Source organism: Typopeltis vanoorti, chromosome 20 (assembly GCF_054136105.1).
Source record: "Typopeltis vanoorti isolate ZY-2024b chromosome 20, IOZ_Tvanoo_1.0, whole genome shotgun sequence".
Classification (NCBI taxonomy): domain Eukaryota; kingdom Metazoa; phylum Arthropoda; class Arachnida; order Uropygi; family Thelyphonidae; genus Typopeltis; species Typopeltis vanoorti.
Genome location: NC_143568.1, coordinates 78,810,422 through 78,834,534, shown reverse-complemented (window position 1 = coordinate 78,834,534; position 24,113 = coordinate 78,810,422). Strand labels below are relative to the sequence as shown.

Sequence of the window (24,113 nt, the reverse complement as noted above, 5' to 3'; positions counted from 1 at the left end):
AGATAAGAGCTCTGAGAAACACTTGCAGCCTTCTTTCACTTACTGTAAATGTTATCTATGTTTTTGCTCACGATAATGCTCTCCATTTCGCCTTACTCATATGGCAAACTTTGTAGTGTTCGAACATTCCAAGTTTTGCAATCATCTACAGTCAGCTCCAAACTCCAATTTCTGTACCATCCTTCACTAGAGTTATGACAACTTAATTACCTTCATTGCTTCCCAAACACAATTTTCTTTTTCTCTAAAAATGACCTTAGTTCTTTCTCCCTTATCAAAAACATGCTCAACTCGGCACTCAAGACCAGATTTTTCTTCTTGGACTGACAATTAACTTTCTTGGCACAAACATCATTTCTGTAGTATCTTTGGTTTCCAAAAAACTGTTGCCATTCTTTTTTCTAAGATATTACTTCTCTTTATTTTAATAAATAATAGTCTTGTTTTAATCCTTTATCCAAGAATAAGAGATCATAAAGAAGGCTCCTGTTTCAGTTAAGTTTTTTGGAATAATTGATTGTAAATAAGTGTGTTTATGAGTAAGAGTTGCTGTAAAAGTTGTGCACTTGCAGTGTTATTAGTGTGTGGAATTTTTTAAGTTTGTTTATGGATTAGTTAAAATTAGAGCTTAGTATAGTAAATGATGAAGGAAAAGATGACGGCAGCTTTGTCCATGCAAGAATTTAATTTTGGTTTCAGTCTTTGCATGAAAAATGAGGTGTGCTATATGTATTCATTCAATTATATAGATAAATTGTGGATATTTAAGGCAGATGGAAGGTGTGTGTGTGTGTGAGTGAGTGAGTGAAGTGTGGGCTGAATGAGGACTTGATGAGTGCTAATATATTGATAACTGAAAGTGCTAATAGCGAGAATGCCACAATGAGGATGAGTGCTTGTTTGATAGAAAAGAGTGGTGTAAAAGAGCAGCGAAAAAATGCTAAAGTTTTGAAAAAGAGAACAAGCGATATGAGAAACTTAACAATTGATGGTAAGAAAGACAAAAGTAATATGAATGTAGTGGAAGTTAAAAAAACAAAGTGCAGTTAAAGGTAAGGTAGTGAGTGGCATTGACTGCAAAAATGAGAGCAAAAATGTGACGCAAGATTTGAGTTGGTTAAAATGAGGCAAGAGATGAAATAGATGTGGAATGAAGTTAAGGAAATTCAAGATATGTATGGAAGAGCAAAAATAATGAAAACAAATAATATTGGAACAAAAGACCTGCGAGTGGCATTGTATGGTAATTCAATTATTAAAGGTGTGCTGAATGAGATGATGTAGAAGGTTTGCTTTTCTAGAGGTAGAATGAGCAGTAAAGGGTTTTCATTCTTGTGAATGTGACATCATGGAGAGTTTGAGAGCAGTTGATGATGAGGAGAGATTGACTGTAAGTGAGCAAGAGGTATATGGGGAATTGAGCAAACTTGATGTTAATAGGGCTGTGGGACTTGATAACATACCACCACGTATTTTGAACGTGCCATGGAGTTGGCATTTACCTTGACATTTTTTTTTTAATATGAGTCTTGCACTGGATCGAGTTACAAAGGAGTGGAGGGGGGGGCAAGATTGTGGCATTTCGTAAGGGAGGTGAAACTCAAGCATCAAATTATAGACCTATCTGTGTGTCAGATGTTGTGGTTAAGGTGTTGGAGAAGCTGGTGAGAACTAGGGTCTAGAATTGGATTAACAACAATGGTATTATCTTTGATGGATAGCATGGATTTGCTAAAGGATGGTCGTATTTTAGTAACCTATTTACTTTTTTACAATAAGGTGACAGCTTCATGGGACAGAGGAGAGAGAGAGAGAGAGAGATACACAGTAATATACTTAGATTTTGCAAAGGCTTTTGATAGATTACTGCATGATAAGTCGATACTCAAACTAGAGCAGATGGAGTTGGATATTAGATTAGTGCATTGGATCAGAGACTGACTTTCCGATAGGTATCAGCAAGTTGTGTATTGGGGAGTAATATCCCAGAAGAGGATATTACTCCCTAAGGAAGTGGTATGCCTCAGGGATCTGTTTTAGGGCTGTTTAACCTGTATATTAATGATATTAGCAAAGATTTGGATGGGGATATTCAGTTGTTTACAGATGTTGCAAAGTTGAGATGTTGTGACTTTACAAGAAGACTTGAATAGATTGAGTGAATGGGCACTGGAATGGGGATACCGTTTCAATGTTGCAAAAGTAAGGTTTTAAAATTTGGAAAACAAATTTAGGTGGAGGAAATAAGAGGTCTTGGGGTGATAGTGAAGTATCTGAAATCACATTGCCAAAATTGTGAGGACAACACAACGAATTCTGGGAATGATGTGGAGGAACACTGACTTGTAGAAGTAAGGAGATTCTTGTTCCAATGTATAAGGCTCTGATTAGACCACATGGACTACTGTGCACAAATTTAGTCACCTGGTGGATATTACTCCCTAAAAAGAGATGTTGAAAATGGTTCAAAGGTGACTGACTAAGGTAGTTTCTGATCTCTGGAATGTTAAATATGAGGAAAGGTTGAGAAGATGCAATTTACAGAGTCTAGTGGATAGGAAGAAGTGGGAAGTGATATGATAGAGACCTACAAGTTAGTAAGGGGTTGTTATAAGGATCAATATTAGTACGTATAGAATACTGTTTCCCCGTCTGGGAAAGAAGTGTGCACACTAACACTATAGACACCCAGCTAAATTCTGCCATGTGCACAATTAGTGGGACACTGTGGAGCACCCCTTTCCCCTGGCTGCCTGTCCTATCTAACATTGCTCCACCAAATATATGGAGATGACAAGCCTCGATGACAAGACAAAACTAGAAAGACATTAATGTTAATGGAACTTTCTTAAAAATATTATAACTGACTCAGCTGACTGTTTTTTAGAAAAAAACAATAAAACCAAATCACTGGATAACACCTGAGACAATGAGATTATGAGAGCAGAAAAGACAGGCTAAGGAATATTTGAAAAAACTATGTAATGAAAAAAACCAAATTAGAATATGTTACAGAAACTTACAAAACCATGTACCAAACTGCAAAAATAGATTGGCTGAATGATAAAGCAGACAAATGTACTGAAGCCTATTTGTCATGACTTCATAAAGTTAGAGATTACCAAAGACTACATTCCTTCACCTTTCACTATGAAAGATTTCCAAGACAAGATAACTGGAAATATTAGATAAATGGAACATATCTGATACAGTTACTTCTCTAATATCTTTAAAGATATTAGAGAAGAAATATCCCCCCTTTCCCCATACTTCACTTAGTCCAACAATGTCCCAGTTAATATCACCAAGATATATTTATTTAATCGCCAGATGGGTTTAAGTAATTTGAGATGTGATGTGGTTTGCTATGGTATGCTGCTAGTTCCTACGATGTAGTTGTGTGTAAGTAGATGTATATATTCGTGAAAGTAATCTTAAAGGCCAAAAAGTAGAATTTTATTATTCGAGTTTTTATCTTGAATGGTAGTTGATTTCATAAATTGAATATAATGAGCGCTGTTTGCTATTTAATATTACTGAATGAAAACATAAGGATAATTGATATCAGTCAGTTTATTTATTCATTAATCCATCATTGGCCTGCTGAACACTGAATCTCATCATAGAGAGGGGTGAAATTAGCTATATGAAAGGAATATACTGTAGTTCAATCTGGGAACTTCAGGATCCAGTTGCATCATTAAAGAGGATGGTAACAGCATCCTAATGGGGATGCTTCAGGCACTCACATTACTTATAAGTCAAGGCCATGATGAGGACCAAAGATGGAAAGATTTACTTGCTGTTACGTATATCTAATAAATTTATCTATACATGTGTTCATGTCTGTATTTAATTACTGTAAGTAATAGTTGAATGATTAAACTATTTGATATTTGTTTATTCAGAATAATTTCTGGCATCTCTGGTTAGAATAAATTTAAGAAAGGTTCTTTAAGCATTCAAGTATCAAATTCCGGAGTAGAAAATTTCTGCAGATAAATCGGATTTGTTTTTTGGACCCTTTGATTTCATTATCAAAGGGTCAAAAAAACTGCAGTGGCATTCTCACATTTTTGCTTTTCGGGAAAAAAGGTTGATAAGCTTTAAAACAGATATCTTAACTCTTTGATCCTTTTAAACACTGATGAAAAGCAAAATATTTATTTAAGTGGCTTTTAAGTGCATTTATTGAATAGCATGGCAGTGCTCTGAAAACATAAAACTAATAAATGGAAATTTGGTTTCATATGTGAAAAGTATTTTGGATTGTTATTCTATGTGCATACTTTAAGAAGTAAACCAATTTTTATTTAGTCCTTAGGCATTCCTTGCTATCTTGGTGGTATGGCTCGAGGCTTGCTAGGAAAAATTAGTCCTATCCAATTGCGTCAGAAACGAAAAGAGGCACTAAAGGAGGCAGATCTTGTAATTCTGGCAGGTATATATATAAAAATCTGTACTTGGGTATTCCTTTTTTGTGCACAAATATTATTTAAAAACTGAAATAAATCGGATATTTGTCAATATCCATAAATGAGTAGTTTTCACTCGGAGAAGAAAAAAAAAGATTTTTCAAGTGCAATTAAAAATTTACAGAAATAGTTTATTTTTATCAGTTTTTTGTAAATTTTTATTCATTATGCATAAAGTTAATGCATAGTGCATTAACTTTATGCATTTATGGATAGTGAATTTATTTCTTAGTTATAATTTTCAAAGCTAAAACCACACAATTCAACAAAATATGTAAATATAATCAACTCATTGGAATCATAGGAATAGTATGTTAAAGCAGGATTGCTGTAGTAAATTTATTTTTTGAATAGCAGTGATGCTATTCCCAAAATCAATTTAATTAAACTTTGGTTAAGACTTCATTAGTTTTTTATTGAACATTTGAAATTCACCATTAGGTAGCAAGTCATGTTGGCTGCAACAAGATAAGTTAATTTTGTATTTATTGTGTGATGATATCGTTTAAGTTTTAGATTGAGTGTGAGTGTGGAACACAGTGTTTTGGTCAAATTTCTAAGGCAGTATTACTTTAAGTTCATTATTTATAGTTAGTGCTCTGGTACAGAATGGCGTTAAAAAGTAGATCGTTGCATAGATTGGTACGAAAGACAAAATCAATGGCATCAATTTCTCAAGAATGGTACATTGCAGTGAATGTGGTCATGCATGAGTGGGAAGATGCTATGGGTATTTATGTGGAGAGGCTGAATAAAAGAGAGGAGCAGCATGGGTATGTAGGAAGTGCAATATAATGATGTATCACATGAAATGCTTAAATTATTAACTAGGAAACATGGCATCATAACTGAAATGGTTGTTGAGGAAGATTGTGCCAAGAAAGTATGTGGAGCCAATAGGAAAGAAAAATGTGCAATTGATAATATAGAATACGATAATGATGTTGAAAATAGTGCAATTAACTGTAAGATGGCAAGTGGAATTGATGGCAGACAAGCTTGTGTGACTGACTATAAGATAGTAAGAATGAATGATAGCAAAAAAAATGATGCAAGATTTGAAAGCTAAGTTTGTGAAGAAGAGGCAAGAGATAAAGCAGATATAGAGTGAAATGAAGATAATTGTAAATATGTATGGAAGAATGAAGATGGGGAAAAAATGATGTTGGTATGGAAGAGGTAACGAAACACTTGAGTAGCATTGTATGGGGATTCAATTATTAGAGGTGTGGTAAACAAGAAGATTCACAGGGTTTGTTTTTTTTTGTGTGGGGGGAAGAGGGGGTAAAATGAATAGAGTGATTGATACATTGGATATAAGGAGTAAGCAAGTATGAGGGTAGTCTGAAAAGTTCTCGGCCTAACAATGAAAAAACGAATTTATAATTTCAAAAAATTATTTTTATTTTTCAACATCCCTTAAGACTAATACATTTATTCCAGCGCCATTATCCCATCCCTGTAGTGGTTCTCAGTAAGATCTGCAAAATACCCCTCTACAGCTGAAATCGCCTCTTGATTCAAAGAAGAATGCTGACCAGCAAAGAAGAGTTTTAGTTTTGGGAAAAGATAGAAGTCAGAGAGAGCCAAATCTGGAGAATAGGGCAGATATTCTAACAATTCATAGTGCAGATCCTTAATTTTCCCATTGCCAAAATCATCAGGACAATGCACCCATTGGGCAGGTGCATTGTCCTGATGAAAAATGATTTTTTTCTTCTGCAAACCGGGTCTTTCCTCATGAATTTTTCATCTAGTCTGGTTAAAAGATCGGAATAATATTCCCCGGTTATTGATTGTTTTACCCTTTTCAAGATAATTAATGAACAAGATGCCTTTAGCATCCCAAAACACTGTTGCCATGACCTTTCCTGCTGATGGAACCGACTTTGTCTTCTTTGGCGCTGAACAACTGGATTCTGTCCACTGTTTTGACTGCTGTTTGGATTCTGGTGTGTAATGGCAAATTCAAGTCTCATCCACAGTAATAAATCGATGCAGAAAATCAGTTTTATTCTTGTTAAAACACTCCAAGCACTGTTCAGAGATTTTCATGCGAGTGTGTTTTTGATCTGCTGTGAGCAAGCATGGCACCCATCTTGCACAAAGCTTTTTCATTTGCAATTCTTCATCCAAAATATATCCTACACGTTCTTATGAAATGCCTATAGTCTCAGCAGTTTCACACACTTTGACTCGCCGGTCATCCAATATCATATTGTGCACTTGATCAATGATTTCTGGTAGTGTTACACTTTTTGGACGTTTTTCACGTGGATCATCTTCAAGGCTGGTATGGCCATGTTTACACTTGGCAGCACATTTCTTAATTGTCGAAAATGAAGGAGAAGAGTGCCCATAAACTTCTATGAGCTTCAAATAAATTTCTTTTGGCGTGCAGTTATAAAGAATTTTATAACTGCACGATGCCCAATTTTTATCCATTTGAAGGGAATACAGACAACACTTGCTTCAGACAGCTGTATGATAAAATGACTTGCAATTTCACATGGATGCTTATGACAGATGTATCAACTTAAAAAAAAAAAAAATCGTGCCGATAGTGTTGCCATCTATGGTCGAGGCTGAGAATTTTTCAGATCAGACGACCACCCTCGGAAATTGGCTGGGAACAAGTAGAATGTAATACTGGGTATCAGGAGGTTGTTGAGAAAGATAAAAGAAAATAGTGTGATGGGAGAGGTAGCCAGTGTGTTGCCTAGGTATGACAATGATGAGATGAAGCAGAGAGCAAGGATTATGTATGATGTGTTTGTGGAAATGTGTGAAGAGAAAAGAGTGCAGTTTGTTAATGTATGAAATGAGTTTGAAGTAGAAAATAAACTGTATAATAGTGATGGACTGTGTTTGAATGGTTTTATTGTGTCCAGTCACCTGGAGAGAATGCTGCTGGAAGGGAGAGTAATGAGTACAGAGAATGAATCTGAGAAAGTAAGAAGTAATATGAAAGAGCAGGAGAGTAAGGAATGAGGGATTGAAGTCGCATTAAATGTTTAATGGAGTCGAACAATACTAGGAAAGGATTAAAAATGGTATTTAATTCTTCCAATATCATCTCATTTACAGAGGCATCATCAGGGTGTACAAAATGAGACTTGTAACACATGCAAAGCAGCACAAAACTAAGTGAAATACATGAATGAATGACTAGTCCTAACTAGGTGGGTCCCTCTATGGACACCTGTTGGCAGCCTAGGATGTAAACTAGGATCTCAAAGTATTAATATTTTCCATATTTTGAGAAGTTTTATGCAACTATATTTATTCAAATTAGGCTGATTTTTAAGAGTAACAGCAGATTCCAAAAACAGTCTTTCTCTTGTAAATTTACTGTGATGGGGCATGATGGTCTTTTCCAATTGATTCTGTGAATTCTATCCAAAGCAAGATTTACCATAGTCAGAAAAGTTCTGATAAACACCTAGAACAAATATGATATTAAAGGAACTGATATAACCACAAGACAGAACATATCTTAAAACTCTTTCATTAAAATATAAAGAAGGCCCTACAGAGGCAACATAAAATGAGTGGAAATAGTCAATTCTATGAGGAATACAAAGAAAGGCAAGGAAGAGGGTGACTTGGCTGGTAAGGGTAGCAAAAGCGCAATATGAGCAGCAGTTAGCTAATGAAACTTTTAAAAAAAAATTATTATTATGGTAGGATGACATTGATTGGAGAAAATGATATAAGAAAATGGATGTGAGTGAAAAAGAGAACACAATTAGGTGTGAAGTGGATGACAAACAATATCAATATATGCAGATGCCAATATTAAAGTGAGCCCAGGAGAGTGACTAGTATAGTAAGGAAGGCAAAACTGGAATACAAGAAGAGATGACCTTGAGATCCAAAGAAAATCCTAAGGAATTCTTTCATTATGTGGCCAGTAGGAAGATTAGGAATGATTCTGTGAAAAAATGACACTGTTAATATAGTCAGTATAAAATCACATAATTATATGTATATAGAACCATTTTTTTATATGACACATAACACACACAGTGTTAGTTTTTGTGTCAAAATATATCTATACTCATGTTACTTAGAAAAAAAAAAGTACTTGCTGTTTTATTGGCTAATTAAAAATAAAGGACAGGGCATCTTTATAAAAGATACTTCAAAATTTTTATTAAAAGGTACAGTATGTGATTTCCGTTTATCATATGGGCGTGTCCTAAGTAAGAAATCAAAGATCATTGCAATAAACAGAAACAAGGAGCAGCTTTATAAAGTAGGTCTTATACAAATCTTATTAATTGATAGTTTGTTAAATATTAGTTAATCAGTATTATTAATTACTAACAAGGGTTTTTTTTGTTAAAAAAAAATACACACACACAGATATATATATCTGTGTGTGTAGGGCCTTCTTTATATTTTAATTTTATATATATATATGATTTAGTGTGTATTAAAATAAATGATTATTTTATTATTCGTGACACCTCCAAGGAGTCCGAAGACTCATCACAGGAGGACACCCACTATACATCTGTCACCACCAACTACACCGAATTTCTACTGCCAATCATCTCCATCAACCGCCCACCACAACTAGTATTTTTTTGTCTGTAAATTGCATGTGTTCTGAAGGGCTGATTTGTCTGTATGCGGGATGAAAAACCAGAGTTTCCGGGAGAAAAAACCCTGCTACTTCCATAGGAAATCGACTAACTCACCTTCGATTGAAAAAGTCCACATAAAGATTCCTCCCGTCACGATGAGAATCGAACTTAGACCTATTCCACTCGAAGGGCGCAATGTATCATCGTTCTTCCAATTGCGCTACGGAGGCGTTCAATATGCATCTTTATCTCACTACTGAGTTGTTAAAGAGATAATTTTTAATTTTTTTAAAAATTTTTTTATATATATTACACATGATTACCTGAAATCTTGAAGCATTGAAATTTTTTGTTGGGTACTTATTGAACTAATTTATGATCCTGATGTCAGAAGGGTGTATACTAACATTTGTGGTGATTCTGAAACACATCCTTTCTCATAAGATCATGTCTCATAGTACTGAAAACTTTTCTTCCGTGAACCCACATTAAAGATAAAAAAAAAAAAAAAAGTCACATATGTGAACTTTTTTGATATTGAGGTATGAGATTATTGTAGGTGCCAAAGATAGTTTGCTAAAAACTGAAGATAGCATTTGTTCACATGATGCTCTCCTGCATGAGTTGTTAGGTATTCAGAGCAGTGGTAGCCGACTTGTAGTAGGAAGGCATTCTGCACCTTTCCAAACTGTACATTCTGCTTGTTCATGGTTCCATCCAAGTGAAAACAAGCTTTGTGTTAAAATTATGGAATGCCACATTTATTTTTCTCTGCCCATGTGGCAAATCGAAGTCTTTGTATTGTGTTAATAAATTTTCTCTGGTACTTGAAGCTGTAGGGAGACATTTTAAAATTTCAGAATTGTTTGTTGAACTGAATACTGAAATACTCGAAGTTCAGAAGCAGTTTTTCTTTCCTTCCTTTCTTGGATCATGCTGCATTGCAACTCCAATTCTTTCAACATCTTTCGCTTATCCTTGACTACCTTCTTATTCACAGTGTTGGAATAAATACAGTATCGTATTTTTTTATAGATACCAACAAGTTTCTACAAATAAAATTAAACCAGAAAAATTTATACAACAGTTAATTCTTCATTGCATAAAAAAAAAAAAAGTTTTATTTTCTGCTGAAGTTTTCAGTCATTGCTGTTATAAAAGAAACGTGCACCTAGACATGCAATTGTCTAGTGAAATTTCTATGAATTACTACATACTACCATTAAATTTCAGCAACATTCAACAAACTTTTTTTCTTTCTTTTTTTTTTCATTTTAATAGCAGTACTAATGCATCCTATGTTACCCATTAAAACTTTTTTAATATCAATCATAAACCAGTCTGATTGGCTGAATGGTTAGCATACCTGCTTTACAGCTAACTTGTGGATTCAAATCCCACTGTGGGTATGGATGTTTGTTTTGTCATTAGGTGGGAAATGAATTTCATCACCAGATGTGAGACCACTGCCCATTGGAGGCCTGAATTGGCTTGAAAAAATTCATGTTTGGTCTCTAGAGTAGAGTTTTTTCATTATGTAAAAAATAAACAAAATATAAAATATATATATACATGAAGAAAAATCCTTGTCCCACCCACAGGACAATGTACTCTATAGGTTTATAGATCCTTTTCATGGGTGAGAGTCATATTAAAAAAAAATAAAAACTATAATAGTATGCAGTGCCATGTGGTTAGGGAGAAAGTTGTTGGCCATGAAAAAAGAATGAGAAAGGCTGTTCTGTAAAACAGATAATAAAAGAGGAAGATTAGAAATTGGATTCAAGCTAGAACAGTGAATGGATGATAACGTGAATCTCTCACTTATCTCTTTTTTGCAGTTATTTTCATAGAGGATGTTCTGCTGATCTGGCCACCATCATTCCCCCATTTCTCATGGAGGAATGATGGTAACCATGACAATAGGAAACCGAGGAACAAAATTGGATGTACATTGAAAGTGGTCAGGAATTGTGTGAGAGAAGTAATATCAAGCATAACTATGATCATTAGAATAAACCAAGTAGGAATTAAGTAGATAAATAGCAGTATAAAGCAGGAGCAAAATAAGGGAGCAGTATAGAAAGAATATGAACAAAACTGTGATCAGCTTGTATTGCTCATGAGCAGAGGCAGGAATGGTAACATGGTAAGGCTAATTTTAGTCATTAGAGAAACTTAGCTAAGATTAAGAGTTGTTTTTGCTATATAGCAAATAAACAAGAGAAAGAATTGACTATTAAATGATATATTTACTAAGTACTGACAGAAGCAGAACAGATAGTTGAGCTACTAAGTGTGGCCACTTTGCAAGAGTTTATCATCCAGATGGAGACTTGCCAGTTACTTATGTGACAGAGGCTATGAGAATTAAGGTAGAAAAACTAGAGGTGCTCAGCACATTGCAAAATATCACTGAGTATATCCGTGGGACTGGACAGTATGTCAGTCCATGTGCTACAAAAAAAGCAAGAGAACTGGCAGTGCCTCCGATGAAGTTGTTTAATCTAAGTCTGAGCTCTGGCAGAAGAGGGTAAGATGGTTCCATTACGCAAAGGTGGCAGCAAGAGAGAAGTGGCAAATTACACACAAGTTAGTATCTCTGGAGTAGTGGTTCAAGTATTGGAAAATTTGCTTAATATAATCCTTTCTTTTAGAAAGGATTACATTTGCTTAATAAAATTCAGGAATGGGTGAGAGGAATATGATACTCGCTAGGGGTGGCACAGCTTTGTAAAAGGTAGTATAAAATCTCTCATGATTCGTTAAATTAATTAACTCATCAAGTTCGATTTTATGAGATTTCCAAACATATATAAAATAGAAATTTTGTGGTAATTAAATAAATGTAATAAATTTTGCATAAAATGCATAAAATAATTTCCATTAATTTGTATGTAATATGGAAAAGAGGGCACTAACAGAGATTAGAACAATGATAAAGCAAAAACAAACGTTCATAGAGTCTTGCGAACATAAAAATATGCAACCACGATAGAGACAAGCAAGCAGAGGGAGCCAAAGTGGTGTTATCATGTTGGCAGGTAATCCTGAAAACTATAACGTAATAACAAAGGATTAGAGAAGATATAAAAGAGGATTCAGATGGACCAAGAGGATTCTCGATTTTTAGGCTCTTAGTTTTTCTCCCTTCTCAGAGGATGGAGTGCCAGGAGTGTGTGTGGAGGCAAGGCTATTATCGAATGGAGCTCCAGTTTAAATCATGGACGTGCTAGGAGAGTGCTACTACCCGTGGTCATAATGGAGGCTTCAGCAGTTCATTTCCAGTTATGACCACAGGTAGTAGCACCACGTCGTCCAAGCAACAATCGTAACCAATGATGAAGATGTAACTGAGGTTTTGTGCAAGTGACTGAATGGTGTATGTAAAAGACTACTGTTAGTAAGCACATTTTGTTAATGTTTTGGGAAGGTACAGTTGGAATTAGTATGTGTAATGAGGGTGCTTACAGGTATTTGTTAGTGAAAAGTTAAATAATGAGTCGTGGTTACAATAGGGTAAAGTGTAAATTTGTATATATAATTATTATTATTATTATTACCACGGGCTACTCCAGGAGTCCTTTGACTCATCGAGGGAGGCCCTAAACATCATGTTCACACAGCTGTTCAACATTCTCACAGTATCTATCATACCTTGCCTTGAACTCGCTCACTGTCATAGCACCCACAACAGACTCTGGCAGCTTATTCCACTCATTTACCACTCTAAAAGTAAAGAACCCAGCTCTAACACCCCTGCTAACCACGCTCTTGCCCAGCTTCCATGGGTGTCCCCTAGTTCTCCCACCACCAGTCCTGATCTCAAAAATATCATCTGAATTAATCCTATAGAATCCTTTTAGCAATTTGAATGTCTCAATCATATCTCCCCTTTTTTGCCTATCAACTAGTTTCTGCAACCCACAAATCTTCAACCTGTTCTCATATGGTGCATTCCATAGACCTGCTATCATCTTAGTCACTCGCCTCTGGATCCTCTCAACCTCCTCCCCATCAAGAAGGAACCGAGGTGACCAAATCTGGGCACAGTAGTCGAGATGAGGTCTTATCAGGGCTCGGTACAGAGGTACAATAACTTGTTTTTCTCTGCTCGTCAAGGTATTTTTCAACAACCAAGTGAGTTGATGAGCTGATTTAGCTACTTTCGCAATGTGCCCCCTAAACTTCATCTCCCTATCCAGCAACACTCCCAAGTCCCTGGCCTCATCAATCTCTTGGAGTACAGTTCCACCAATGTGGTATACTGCTGCTAATCTTTTCACTCCGAAATGCATAACCTTACATTTTGTCACATTAAATTGACATCCATTCTCCTTAGTCCAGAACTCCAATCTATCTAAGTCATCTTGCAAGACTTTGACATCTTCTGCATTCACTATCGCCCTACCCAACTTTGCATCATCAGCGAACAAATGAACTGTCCCACTTAGACCATACTCTATATCGTTAATGAACAGATTAAACAGCAGTGGTCCAAGAACAGAACCCTGTGGCACACCACTAGTCACAGGCCGTTTTTTGGACTCTACTCCTGAATAAACTACTCTTTGATATCTCTCCATCAACCACCCAGCTATCCATCTCACCAACCCTATATCCATTCCCATATGTTATAGTTCACGGATTAGAATTCCATGCGGTATCCTGTCAAACGCCTTTGCCAGGTCCAGCAGTATCACTGTAAACCCATTTCCCTTACCCAGTTCAGCCGTCACCCTGTTATAAAACTTGAGCAAGTTACTGAGGCATGATCTACCCTTCACAAAGCCATGCTGTCCTCTGTACAGTATCTCATTTTCATCAATCCATTCCTGTATTTTTCCCTTGACTACTTTCTCCAAGACCTTGACAACGACTCCTGATATGCTGATCGGTCGGTAATTGGCAACCATAGTCTTGGATCCTCCTTTATGCAGTGGAACTATTTTCCCCTCTTTTCACGCCTTCGGGACTAAGCCAGACCTGAGACTCAGATTAAACAACATGGTCAAGGGCACTGATAATTCATTAGCCGCTTCATGCAAGACCCGTGCCGGTATACCATCCAATCCCACAGATGTATTCACATTAAGGTTCTGTAATAGACTATTCACCTTCCACTTCATTCATCACAATTCCCATATAAACTAATGGTTCCTTCATTTTTTCAACGTCACCACCTGGATGATATACTTTTGCAAAGTGCGCGCTCAGTAACTCCACTATATCGACTGGTTCAGTGAACTCTTTACCATCGTCATTCCTTAAAATCATTTTGCCATGTACAGTTTTTTTCTTGCTTGCAGCATATTGAAAGAACTGTTTGGGATTCTCTTTTGCTTGCATAGCTAGTTTCCTTTCATAATCGGCTTTTGCTGTTTTTACCACACTCGTTACCCTTCTAGCCTGTACTTTATACCGTTCGTGTGCCTGCAGGTCACCCCTTTCTTTAAATTCCCTCCATAGTTGTTTCTTTTTTTGCAGCTCAAGCTTAATGGTGTTATTCATCCATTTAACCCCTCCTTGTTTCACTATTCGGACCTTAGGTATACAATCAGCCATAACCTCCTGTAAATGCTCTTTGATCACTTCCCATGCTCTATCGACATCCAGCCCTTGCAGTTGTACATGCCATGGCACTGATCCAAGCAATCTCCTAAGCTTGTCATACTTGCCAGCACGGTAATTCCACATATACCCTGTCTTAATCACAAATTTCACACCTTTAGCCACCTCCCAGGTCAAGACCTTATGATCACTCTCACCAATAGGTGGCAACATGGTCATATTCATTACAGTCAAATTCTCAGATACTATTACCAGGTCAAGCACTCTCACACCCCTAGTATTTTCAATTACATGCTGTTTCAGATAGTTATCCCTTAATAATTGAATAAAATCCATTTCCTTCCTCACATGTGTCCTCTCCTCCTTCCAATCAATGTTACCATAGTTGAAATCCCCCATAATAATTACCCTCCTTCCACTCATTTCATATATAGTATGTTTAGGAGGGACAGAGAGAATAAAATTGGGGGAGGGGTGTTATTGATGATAGCTGATGAACTGCAGCCAAGGAGAATTGAAGTATTGCAGGATAGTGAAAGGAGCTCATTTGAGGCTTTTTGTTTATGCATACCATCTATTCCATCACCTGGTCTATAGCAGCACCCAACTGTATATTTTATTCTACCAGTATCAATCTCACACCAAATAGCCTCAAATGAGCTCCTTTCACTATCCTGCAATACTTCAATTCTCCTTGGCTGCAGTTCATCAGCTATCATCAATAACACCCCTCCCCCAATTTTATTCTCTCTGTCCCTCCTAAACATACTATAACCTACACATTCTATCCCACTAACTATATCATCTTCCGTCAGCCATGTTTCACTAATGCCAATAACCTGTGGCCAGGAAGAGCCAATCAAGGCCAAAAATTCTTCCTTCTTGTTCCTAATACTCCTGGCATTAGTATACGTGAAACGCAGAGGTCCCTTTGTCCCACCCTTATCTTGATGCGTTATTCTAAATATCCCATTCCCATTTTTTGTCCTTATTGCTGGCTCAGGTACATTATATACATTTTTACACTCAACTGTCTCACTGATGTCTGGATATCCACTTCCCCCCCCTCCTTGGTAGTTCTAGTTTCCCTGGTTCTGCACATCCATTTTCACTTCATTCAGCAACACTTTTTCCAGTCTCCGCACACCAAGTCCATTCAAATGCAGTCCATCCATCTTGTATAAGTCCTTTCGCCCATCAAACTCATTCCACACGTCCACAAATTCCACACCACACCGTCCGCATAACCTGCGCATAATATCATTTGCGATTATGGCCCTCCTTCTAAACTCCTCTCTGTCATACCGCGGTAACAGACTCACCATTCTAACTCTGTCACTCTTTTCTTTCGCTACCTTTAACAATACTTTCAAGTCCTCTCTCATAAAAAATTTATCACCTTTCAATTCATTCATACCAGCCACAATTGTTATTTCTTTCACCCTCTGTTTTTGCACTCTAATGCTCTCACTTACATCCTTAAATTTCGCACCCGGCAAGTACGATTTAGTTACACTCCCATCTATTACTTAATAACGAGTCACCATACAATACTCTCTCCTTCATTTCGGAAACTTGCCCACGCTGTTTATTTCCGTTAGCCGAATCACTCTGGAAAGAGTTTTGCAGGTGCTCTAATTGCCGCTGCGCATCTTGTATCACTGCGCGCAGCCTAGCGATCTCACTTCCTACAAATAATTCCTCATTTTTTTTATCATTCAAACCATTTTCTCTTTCTGTATAATTGCTCTCTTTCTTAGATCACCGCTCACATTGCCATCTTGTACACCGCAATTCCCTATCGAGCCACTATTTTCACTCTCATTCTGGCTTTCTTCAACCATAACTGTCTCACAACCTGACACATACTTCGACTCCTCACTTTGCATACACTTTCTACACATTCTCCCACCACTATCACTTTCAACCCATACTCCAGACTCATTCGGGAATGCATACATTCCACACACATCACACCGGACAAACTCTCTCACACTACAGTTTTTGAACAATGGTGTCGTATTTTTGGACACGATTATCTTACGTCGCATTGGCGCCATATTCAAATATATGAAACGTATCGTTAAAGACTAAATTAATTTACGGAATTTACACCAAAATCACACAGACACAACAAGCTACCAAATTTAGACAATATTACGTTATGATTTTTAACATTTATTCTAATTTCCATTCAAAATTGTACTTAGCTTTCGGGAGCTCCCTGAAAATACGACCGTTCCCCTGGCACTCTAGCGGCGAAAAATGAAAGGAATTAAGTTAAGATGTAACTTAGGGAATAGCTATATGCTTATTATAGATAGGTTAGCATTGTGATGGAAATAAGTAATTACGTGCAAAGTTCTAAATTGTATGTTGTAGCTACTGTGTACTTGAATAGGTTGAGCGAGACTTCCTTTCCTCTTAGATGTGTGTATTACTTTCTTACTAGCTTAAAATAAAATGTTTTGTTTAACTAAGTTGCCTGATCAGTTGCCAATGCACCATCTCTATAAAAAAAAAAAAAAAAAAAAAAAAAAAAAAAAAAAAAACCTACCGAACCTGTGTGCACTTTGGATTGAGAATCACCACGATTTGCTATAGGAAATTATGTGAGTTATCTATGATCTTTCCTGTGTTCCTTACTTTAATTCTCAAACTACATAATATTCAATTAGAATGGTGCAGTCGTTAAATAAATTTTTTTGATCGATTAGTGCAAGAATTGGTAACCTGTGTATTGTAGATAGGCTGATAACTTAGTCTGTTTACTAGCAGTGGGAATAAGATTAAGTAGGATTAACAGTGAGATATATGTTAAGCAGATTAAAGTTAAATTAAGAGTAAAGCAGCATAGAGATAGTTATGAAATAAGGTGCTGGGAGTTCATCATGTATAAGGTTAACCAAGGCACAGTTGAATTGAAGATACAAGACAATGAGGAAGAAAAATTTTACAATGGTGCAGTCAACAAGCATAAAATATTACAGTGGGTCCCTTTTTAGTAATGTATTTTGCTTGACTTAGCAAAGTCATTTGACAGAATACTGCATGGAAAACTACTATTACATAAGTTAGAGCAAATGGAAATGGATACGATGCTGGCGGCATGGATAGATGGCTGACAGAATGTGGTGTATTGTAGAGTGGAATCGATGTAAATGAGGGTGACTATGTTGAATGCTCCATGTACTTGGACCCACTACTCTTTAATTTGTATATTAATGATATGCAGACAGATTTAAGGAGGGCAATATTCAGTTGTTTGCTGACAATGTGATACTGAGGAGCACAGTAGTTGATAAATGTGATGTAAATCATACTGGGAAAAGGACATTATGGGTGTTAGATTAATGTTGCAAAATGTAAGGTAAATTTTCACTTTGGAATGAAAAGATCACATACTTTGCATCATATTGATGGTTCTAGATTACAGGAAATTGATGAGGATAGGGATCTGGAGGTGATGGCAGATAGAGATTTGAAGTTCAGAGGCCATATTGCAAAAGGTGGAAAAATTAGCTCAAAAGATTACCTGGATGTTGAAGAACACATTGATAATAAAGGTAAGGAGGTTATTATCCCTCTTTATAAGGCTAATTCAGCTTCATCTTGACACTACTGTGCACATATTTTGTTCAAGTGGATTTCTTGGAGATCAGAAGGTAGTAGTGGAGAGGATTCAGAAACAAATGACCAAGCTGGTGACATGTCTGTGGAATGTTCCCTATGAGAATAGATTGAAGGTGAGTGAGTGAGTTGCAGAATTTAGTAGAGGTGCAGAGGAGAAGGAGGAGGGACATGATAGAAACTTAAGTTACTAAAGGAATTCTATAAGACTGATACAAAAGAAATTTTTCAGTATATGAAGAGTAGTGGCAGAATAAGGAGTTATCTCTGGAATTTGTGTAAGAGTGTAGTTAGTGTGTGTGTGTGCGCGCGCTAACTACGTTCTTTGCTTGGAGAGCGTGAATGAGTGGAATATTGTGTTCTCTGATGGTGAATCTAACAGATAAGCTTAGGTGTTGATGGTTATTCATGACTTATTTTTCATGGTATTAACAACACCACACACACTTTTATCACAAAGATGTTTTATTAAATATAAAAATGTATATAAATATAAAAATTTATATATATATATAAATATATATATATATATATATATAAATATATATATAAAAATGAGATATGGCAGTTCTGTTTTAGATTGCCATCAATATGGAGGCCAAAATTCTTGACTGACTGTTTTTTTGATTAAGTGACAGTTACAGTTTTGGATATCACTACATTTTATAGCTATGTTGTGATCTGGCTTATCTGTTAATGTTGAAGTGTGTGTATGTGTATATATATATATATATATATATATTTAGTTTTATTGGTTTTCATTTTAATGCCATTATTGCTAAGCCTCTTATTTCATGTCAACATATCATGGTTAATCCAATTTTCTAATTTTTTTTTTTTTTAAAGTCATGTGCATAGCACGATCCTTGTAATTTTTACAAGAAAGAAACAGACATCTAGAGATAATAAATAAATTTATTAAATTATGCCTGTTACCTTTGTCACAACCAGCATTTGTGCTTGGCAGGGTTTTTCTACATTTGTTAATTGACTGTTTTGTTGATGTTGCAGACTGAAAATTAAACTGGAGATTTTGTTTCTCAAGCCATTTGTGACACTGTTTTTTTAATCCTCTTGGACTGCCTTGACACAGCTCTTGGAAAACATGGCTTCAAGATTTGGCAGGGAATTTTGAATGGATAGGGATGAAAAGGTCCTCACTCCAACATGGATAATTTGCATAACTCAGAACAAGTATCTGGAGAATGGAAACAGTAATCATTTGGAAGTCAGTTTTTAATATTCCATTTAAATTTATTCAGCTAGCTTCCCACTGTGTCAGCTTTACTTATTATCTATATACTAAAAACTGCACTTAAATAGCTGAAGTATTTTACTCGTATATATTTGCAGTTGAGAATGCTGTCAAGACTTTCCATTTTCCTGCCTATTTTCATAGTTTTTCAGTCTTTTGAAAGTAGAATTCACAAACGGGATCAGAAAAAGTTTTGCAATAAGAGAATCTCGTGATTGGTGAGCAGTGCAGACACCTTTCATTTTTTTATAATAAAATTATCTAAATGTTGCTTTTTGCTATGTTTTGTGATTATAATGGTTCAACATTATAAAGCATAAATAAGGAGTGACTTCATTTTGGTCTTTCAGGACATTTAGTCCTCCCTGTGGGGCATCTGTTCATGGTGGAGGGAACCTCCCAGTGATGGTATTGGCCATTTTTCATTCATCTACTTTTTCTTTTCTTCCTGTTTTTTTTTCTTCCGTGTTTACCTTGCGGTGTAACCTGTGGATATCCAGGGGAAAAAAAAAAGGGGGGGTTCCTGGTAGTCTTGCACTGCTTTGGGCTCTGCTTCGGCAAGATGGGAGGTCCCGGCCTGTATCCATTGGCTAGTGGGCTTGCCTGCAAAGATCAGTGGTGTTGCAGTAAGTCTCCTATCTCATGATTGAGGGATGGGCTGTAGGCTTTGTGTGATACTGATAGTGTCCAGGTTATTCCTGGCATTCCACTTCAGGGCAAATTTATTGCTTGCCAGTTAGTGTGTGTGTGTGGGGGGGGGGGTCCATGTGTAACTCTGTGGTGGGTGGAGAGCTCTGGTGCTGAATCAGATTCCTTATAAGAATAAATTTTCATTTTCTTATTTATCAGGGCTCTCAACCAGGTTCAGAACAACAGAAATTGCAACATATGCACCACTGTTCTTAATCATGAATTCAAGAGAATGCACCACTGTTCTTAATCATGAATTCAAGAGAATGCACCAACCTTTCATCTAGGAGGGTTGGCAGGATATCCAAAATCTATAATGAAACAATGTTCAGGAGATAACCTTGTTGAAGCAGCTACAGTAGCATAATCAGAAAGATTACTCCATGCAACATCTATTTGGGAAATTCCAATTAAGATTACTCCCCACAAAACTTTAAACTTTTCTAGAGGAGTAATATTAGTGGAATCTCCTTGATGTTTCTGATAAGCTGATCTACTCCGAACTCAAGAACCAAGGAGTGAGCCATACATAAGAATCCACATATAGGGATGGGCATCTGGTTCCCACCAGAAACATCATCCTTATTCTTAACAAACCAAAACTACCACATCTTTCAAAGCAAGTTATCTTAATTGTCTAATAATGCTCTGTCTTGAACCCTTTATGATGCTTTAAATGTCAGAAATAGTTTTTCATTTTTGTTCTTTTTTTTTTTCTTTCAGAAATACAGTTATTTACGAACTGCCTGTGGCTTTGCCATCTATGCCTGATGTAGCAGTAAAGATCATGCGAAAGGTTACGATAACAAAATAGCATTAGTGCTCTGTGAAGGAGAAACCAAAATTAAATGTGACCTCTAAGGATGCAAAGAGGCAGTAAACTGCAACAGTAGCAACATCTAATAAACCCTCTTAGGCCAAGAAGGCAACTGTAAAGAAAGTGCCAGTTGGGGGGTGTTAACATGTATGTCAGTCCTGCCTTCTCGCAACTACAGCCCTAAACAGTATGACTTGCTTGCTCTCTCTCCTTAGAGTGAATGAAAGAGAAAAATCAATATTTACTCACTCCTGAGGATATGCCAAAAATGGTCCCACTACATAAAAATCCTGTAAAAAATTCCTCTTATTAGATATTGGAATATGCACCACAGAGGATCATAGTCATGATTCTGTATCCTTTATTAGATGACCCATCAACAGATAGCATGGATATAAAATAGAAATTTATTTAAATTAAGGGGATATTAAATCCCACATTGTTTTAAAACCGAATAAGAAACTCAAAGATTGGAATCAGAGAGTTTCATGCCGATATAGAAAACTATAAAGTATCAGCGACACTAGTGTTAGCCAATGCAAGTGAACCTAGTATGTAGTACAATACCAGACAACTCGTAGCAAAGGTGGTGAAGTTCTGATCGCTATTCTTAGGTACTCACTGATGAAGCCTCAAAAAATGCTGAAACCAGTCTGGGTAGTGACCTCCCACCATAATGTAATAACAGCATACATTTCCTAGGAAATGTGTTTTTACATTATGGAAAATACCTAAGAATAGCGATCATAATTTCACCACCTTTGCTACGAGTTGTCCGGTATTGTACTACATACTAGGTTCACTTGCATTGGCTAACACTAGTGTCGCTGATACTTTATAGTTTTCTATATCGGCATGGAACTCTCTGATTCCAATCTTTGAGTTTCTTATTCGGTTTTAAAACAATGTGGGATTTAATATCCCCTTAATTTAAATAATGTTTATATCGCCGAAATGAAGCTTATTAGCTCTTTATATTTAAGTAAAATAGAAATAAAAAATACTTGATATACCAAGTGTCATAGAGAGAGTGGAATTTGACATCTTGGATTTTTTCCCAGCAGAAGTGATGGATATCAGTTGTCTACATTCTCAAAAAAAAAAAAAAAAGTGAAAACGATAAAAATATTGCTACAATGGAATTGTGGATTTCAAAAGAACATTGACATCAAATCTCTTGTATACAAATATAAAGAAATATAAACCAATATACCTCTGCCTACAGGAATTATACCCAAAGCAAAGTAATGATCCAGCTCTCTGTAATGTTACCACCATTCATAAGGACAGAATGGAATGGACCTGCCCATGGAGGAATTGCCATCCTTGTGGGCAACCATACCCACTTCCAGAAAATCCAACTTAACACTGATGAAGCAGTTACTATTCCACTCTAAGAAAATAATAGTATGCTGCATGTCACCTTCCTCCTACCACAGATATTTCTTGAGATGACCTTGATGATATTATACTTCAGTTACCCTTACATAAATGAAAGATTTAAATGGACACAACACTCTTTGTGGTAGTGACTGCACGGTCATAGGAAGAGTTGAGCATATACTTGACAACAATCTCTTCCTCTTAAACGAATTCGATTCCGTGGCAGTCAGTTTATCTCCTATTAGTGATGCACTGAATCATATAATAATGTATTGTAGGAGCCAGTGGCCCACCCAGCGAGGAGGCCAAGCCCCCCCCCCCAAAAAAAAAAGAAAAAGGAAAAAACACTGGAAAATTCTCCAAAAATCTTTTTAATTAAACTGATTTTTTTAAAATTTATATTGCGTCGTGTCTTCTATTTCTATACTACTTATGAATTAGCCGTCACATAAGCCGGAAAACCATATAGCTCTCGGGAATCATGGCCACTGCTGAACATGAGGCGAACGAAGTATTGCTCCGTCGGACCAAACGCTACTTTGTTTGAGCGAGCCAGGCCAAAGGAGATCATGGGTGTCATGTATTGGCGATCACTGCAGATGCTCAGTCATAGCTCGTATCCAATGCGGAGTGTGTATTCTCAAATCGTATACTTAACTCGGTCCCCTCCAAGATTAAATCTTGAGTGCGCACTGGTAGGAGCTTCCAGAACTTCAATTCCTAAGACATCTAGTCGGTTTCCATGACAGTTGCATAGTAGCCAAAGAAACCCAGAAGAAAGCTTGAGGTATTTCCTGATACCCCAGAAACAACAAACCTAATTGCTTTCAAATATGCCAATCAAGATAACATCCCTTGTCAGAGTTAGAAGGAATCCTGGATCCAGTATACATTTACTAAAACAAGATACAGCAACAGCAAGAATTGGGAAAAAAATCTGGAGAACGAAAGGCACATACATCACCCACAAGCTCTCCATCTTAGAATGTAATGGTTGCACAATTGCCAACCCATCAGAAATTACTAACACCATCAGAGATTTTTGCTAAAATATGAGCAACATCTTAAGAGTTCCTCCTAAGAAAGAAATGAAAACTACTTTCCTTAAGTGCATCCAACTGCTGTTGGACCAGATAATATCCATTGAGATGGTAAAACATCTGTCACAATCATCCATGGACCAATTGTTGCATCTTTACCACGGAATTTTCCCAATATTTGGCATAAGGCAGTTATTGTTTTTCTTATGCCAGAGAAGGACCTGAAATCCCCATTTAATATCCAATTGCTCTGACCAGCTGGTTGTGCAAGTTTTGGGGAAAATGGTTAACTCTTGTGTTTTATGGTTTCTGGAGAGAAACAACTTTTTGCTGTAATACAATCTGGCTTCTGCAAAACTCATTCTACTGCTGTCATCTAGTCTGGATGGATGCATCCATTAGAAATGCCTTCCTAAAGAAAACATGAACATCTTCTTTGTTTTATTTGATATAGGGAAAAAAAACAAACATACAGCTATACTTGGAAATTTCGAATACTGAAAGGCACGATTTTGGTCATTGAGGAGAGTGGGAGCTGCTCTCTCCTGACTGTATGCCTCTGAAAGGGAGTCCCACAAGATTCAGTTTTTAAGTGTCACGCATTTTGCATTCAGGGTCAACTCAATAACAGTAAGTTACTGAGCTGACAATAACTTACTG

The 24,113-nt window shown here is 36.5% G+C and overlaps 1 protein-coding gene across 2 annotated transcripts in view; it reads left to right on the top strand.

Moving 5' to 3' along the window:
- Nucleotides 1-24,113, top strand: part of LOC150095588 (2-hydroxyacyl-CoA lyase 2-like) — a 248,277-nt gene that overhangs the window by 162,061 nt on the left and 62,103 nt on the right. For both annotated transcript variants that reach the window (XM_090410082.1, XM_090410081.1), the window contains exons 10-11: nucleotides 4,318-4,441; nucleotides 8,639-8,733. In XM_090410082.1, coding sequence (XP_090266208.1) covers nucleotides 4,318-4,441; nucleotides 8,639-8,733 — 219 coding nt within the window. The remainder of the gene's footprint in view (nucleotides 1-4,317; nucleotides 4,442-8,638; nucleotides 8,734-24,113) is intronic.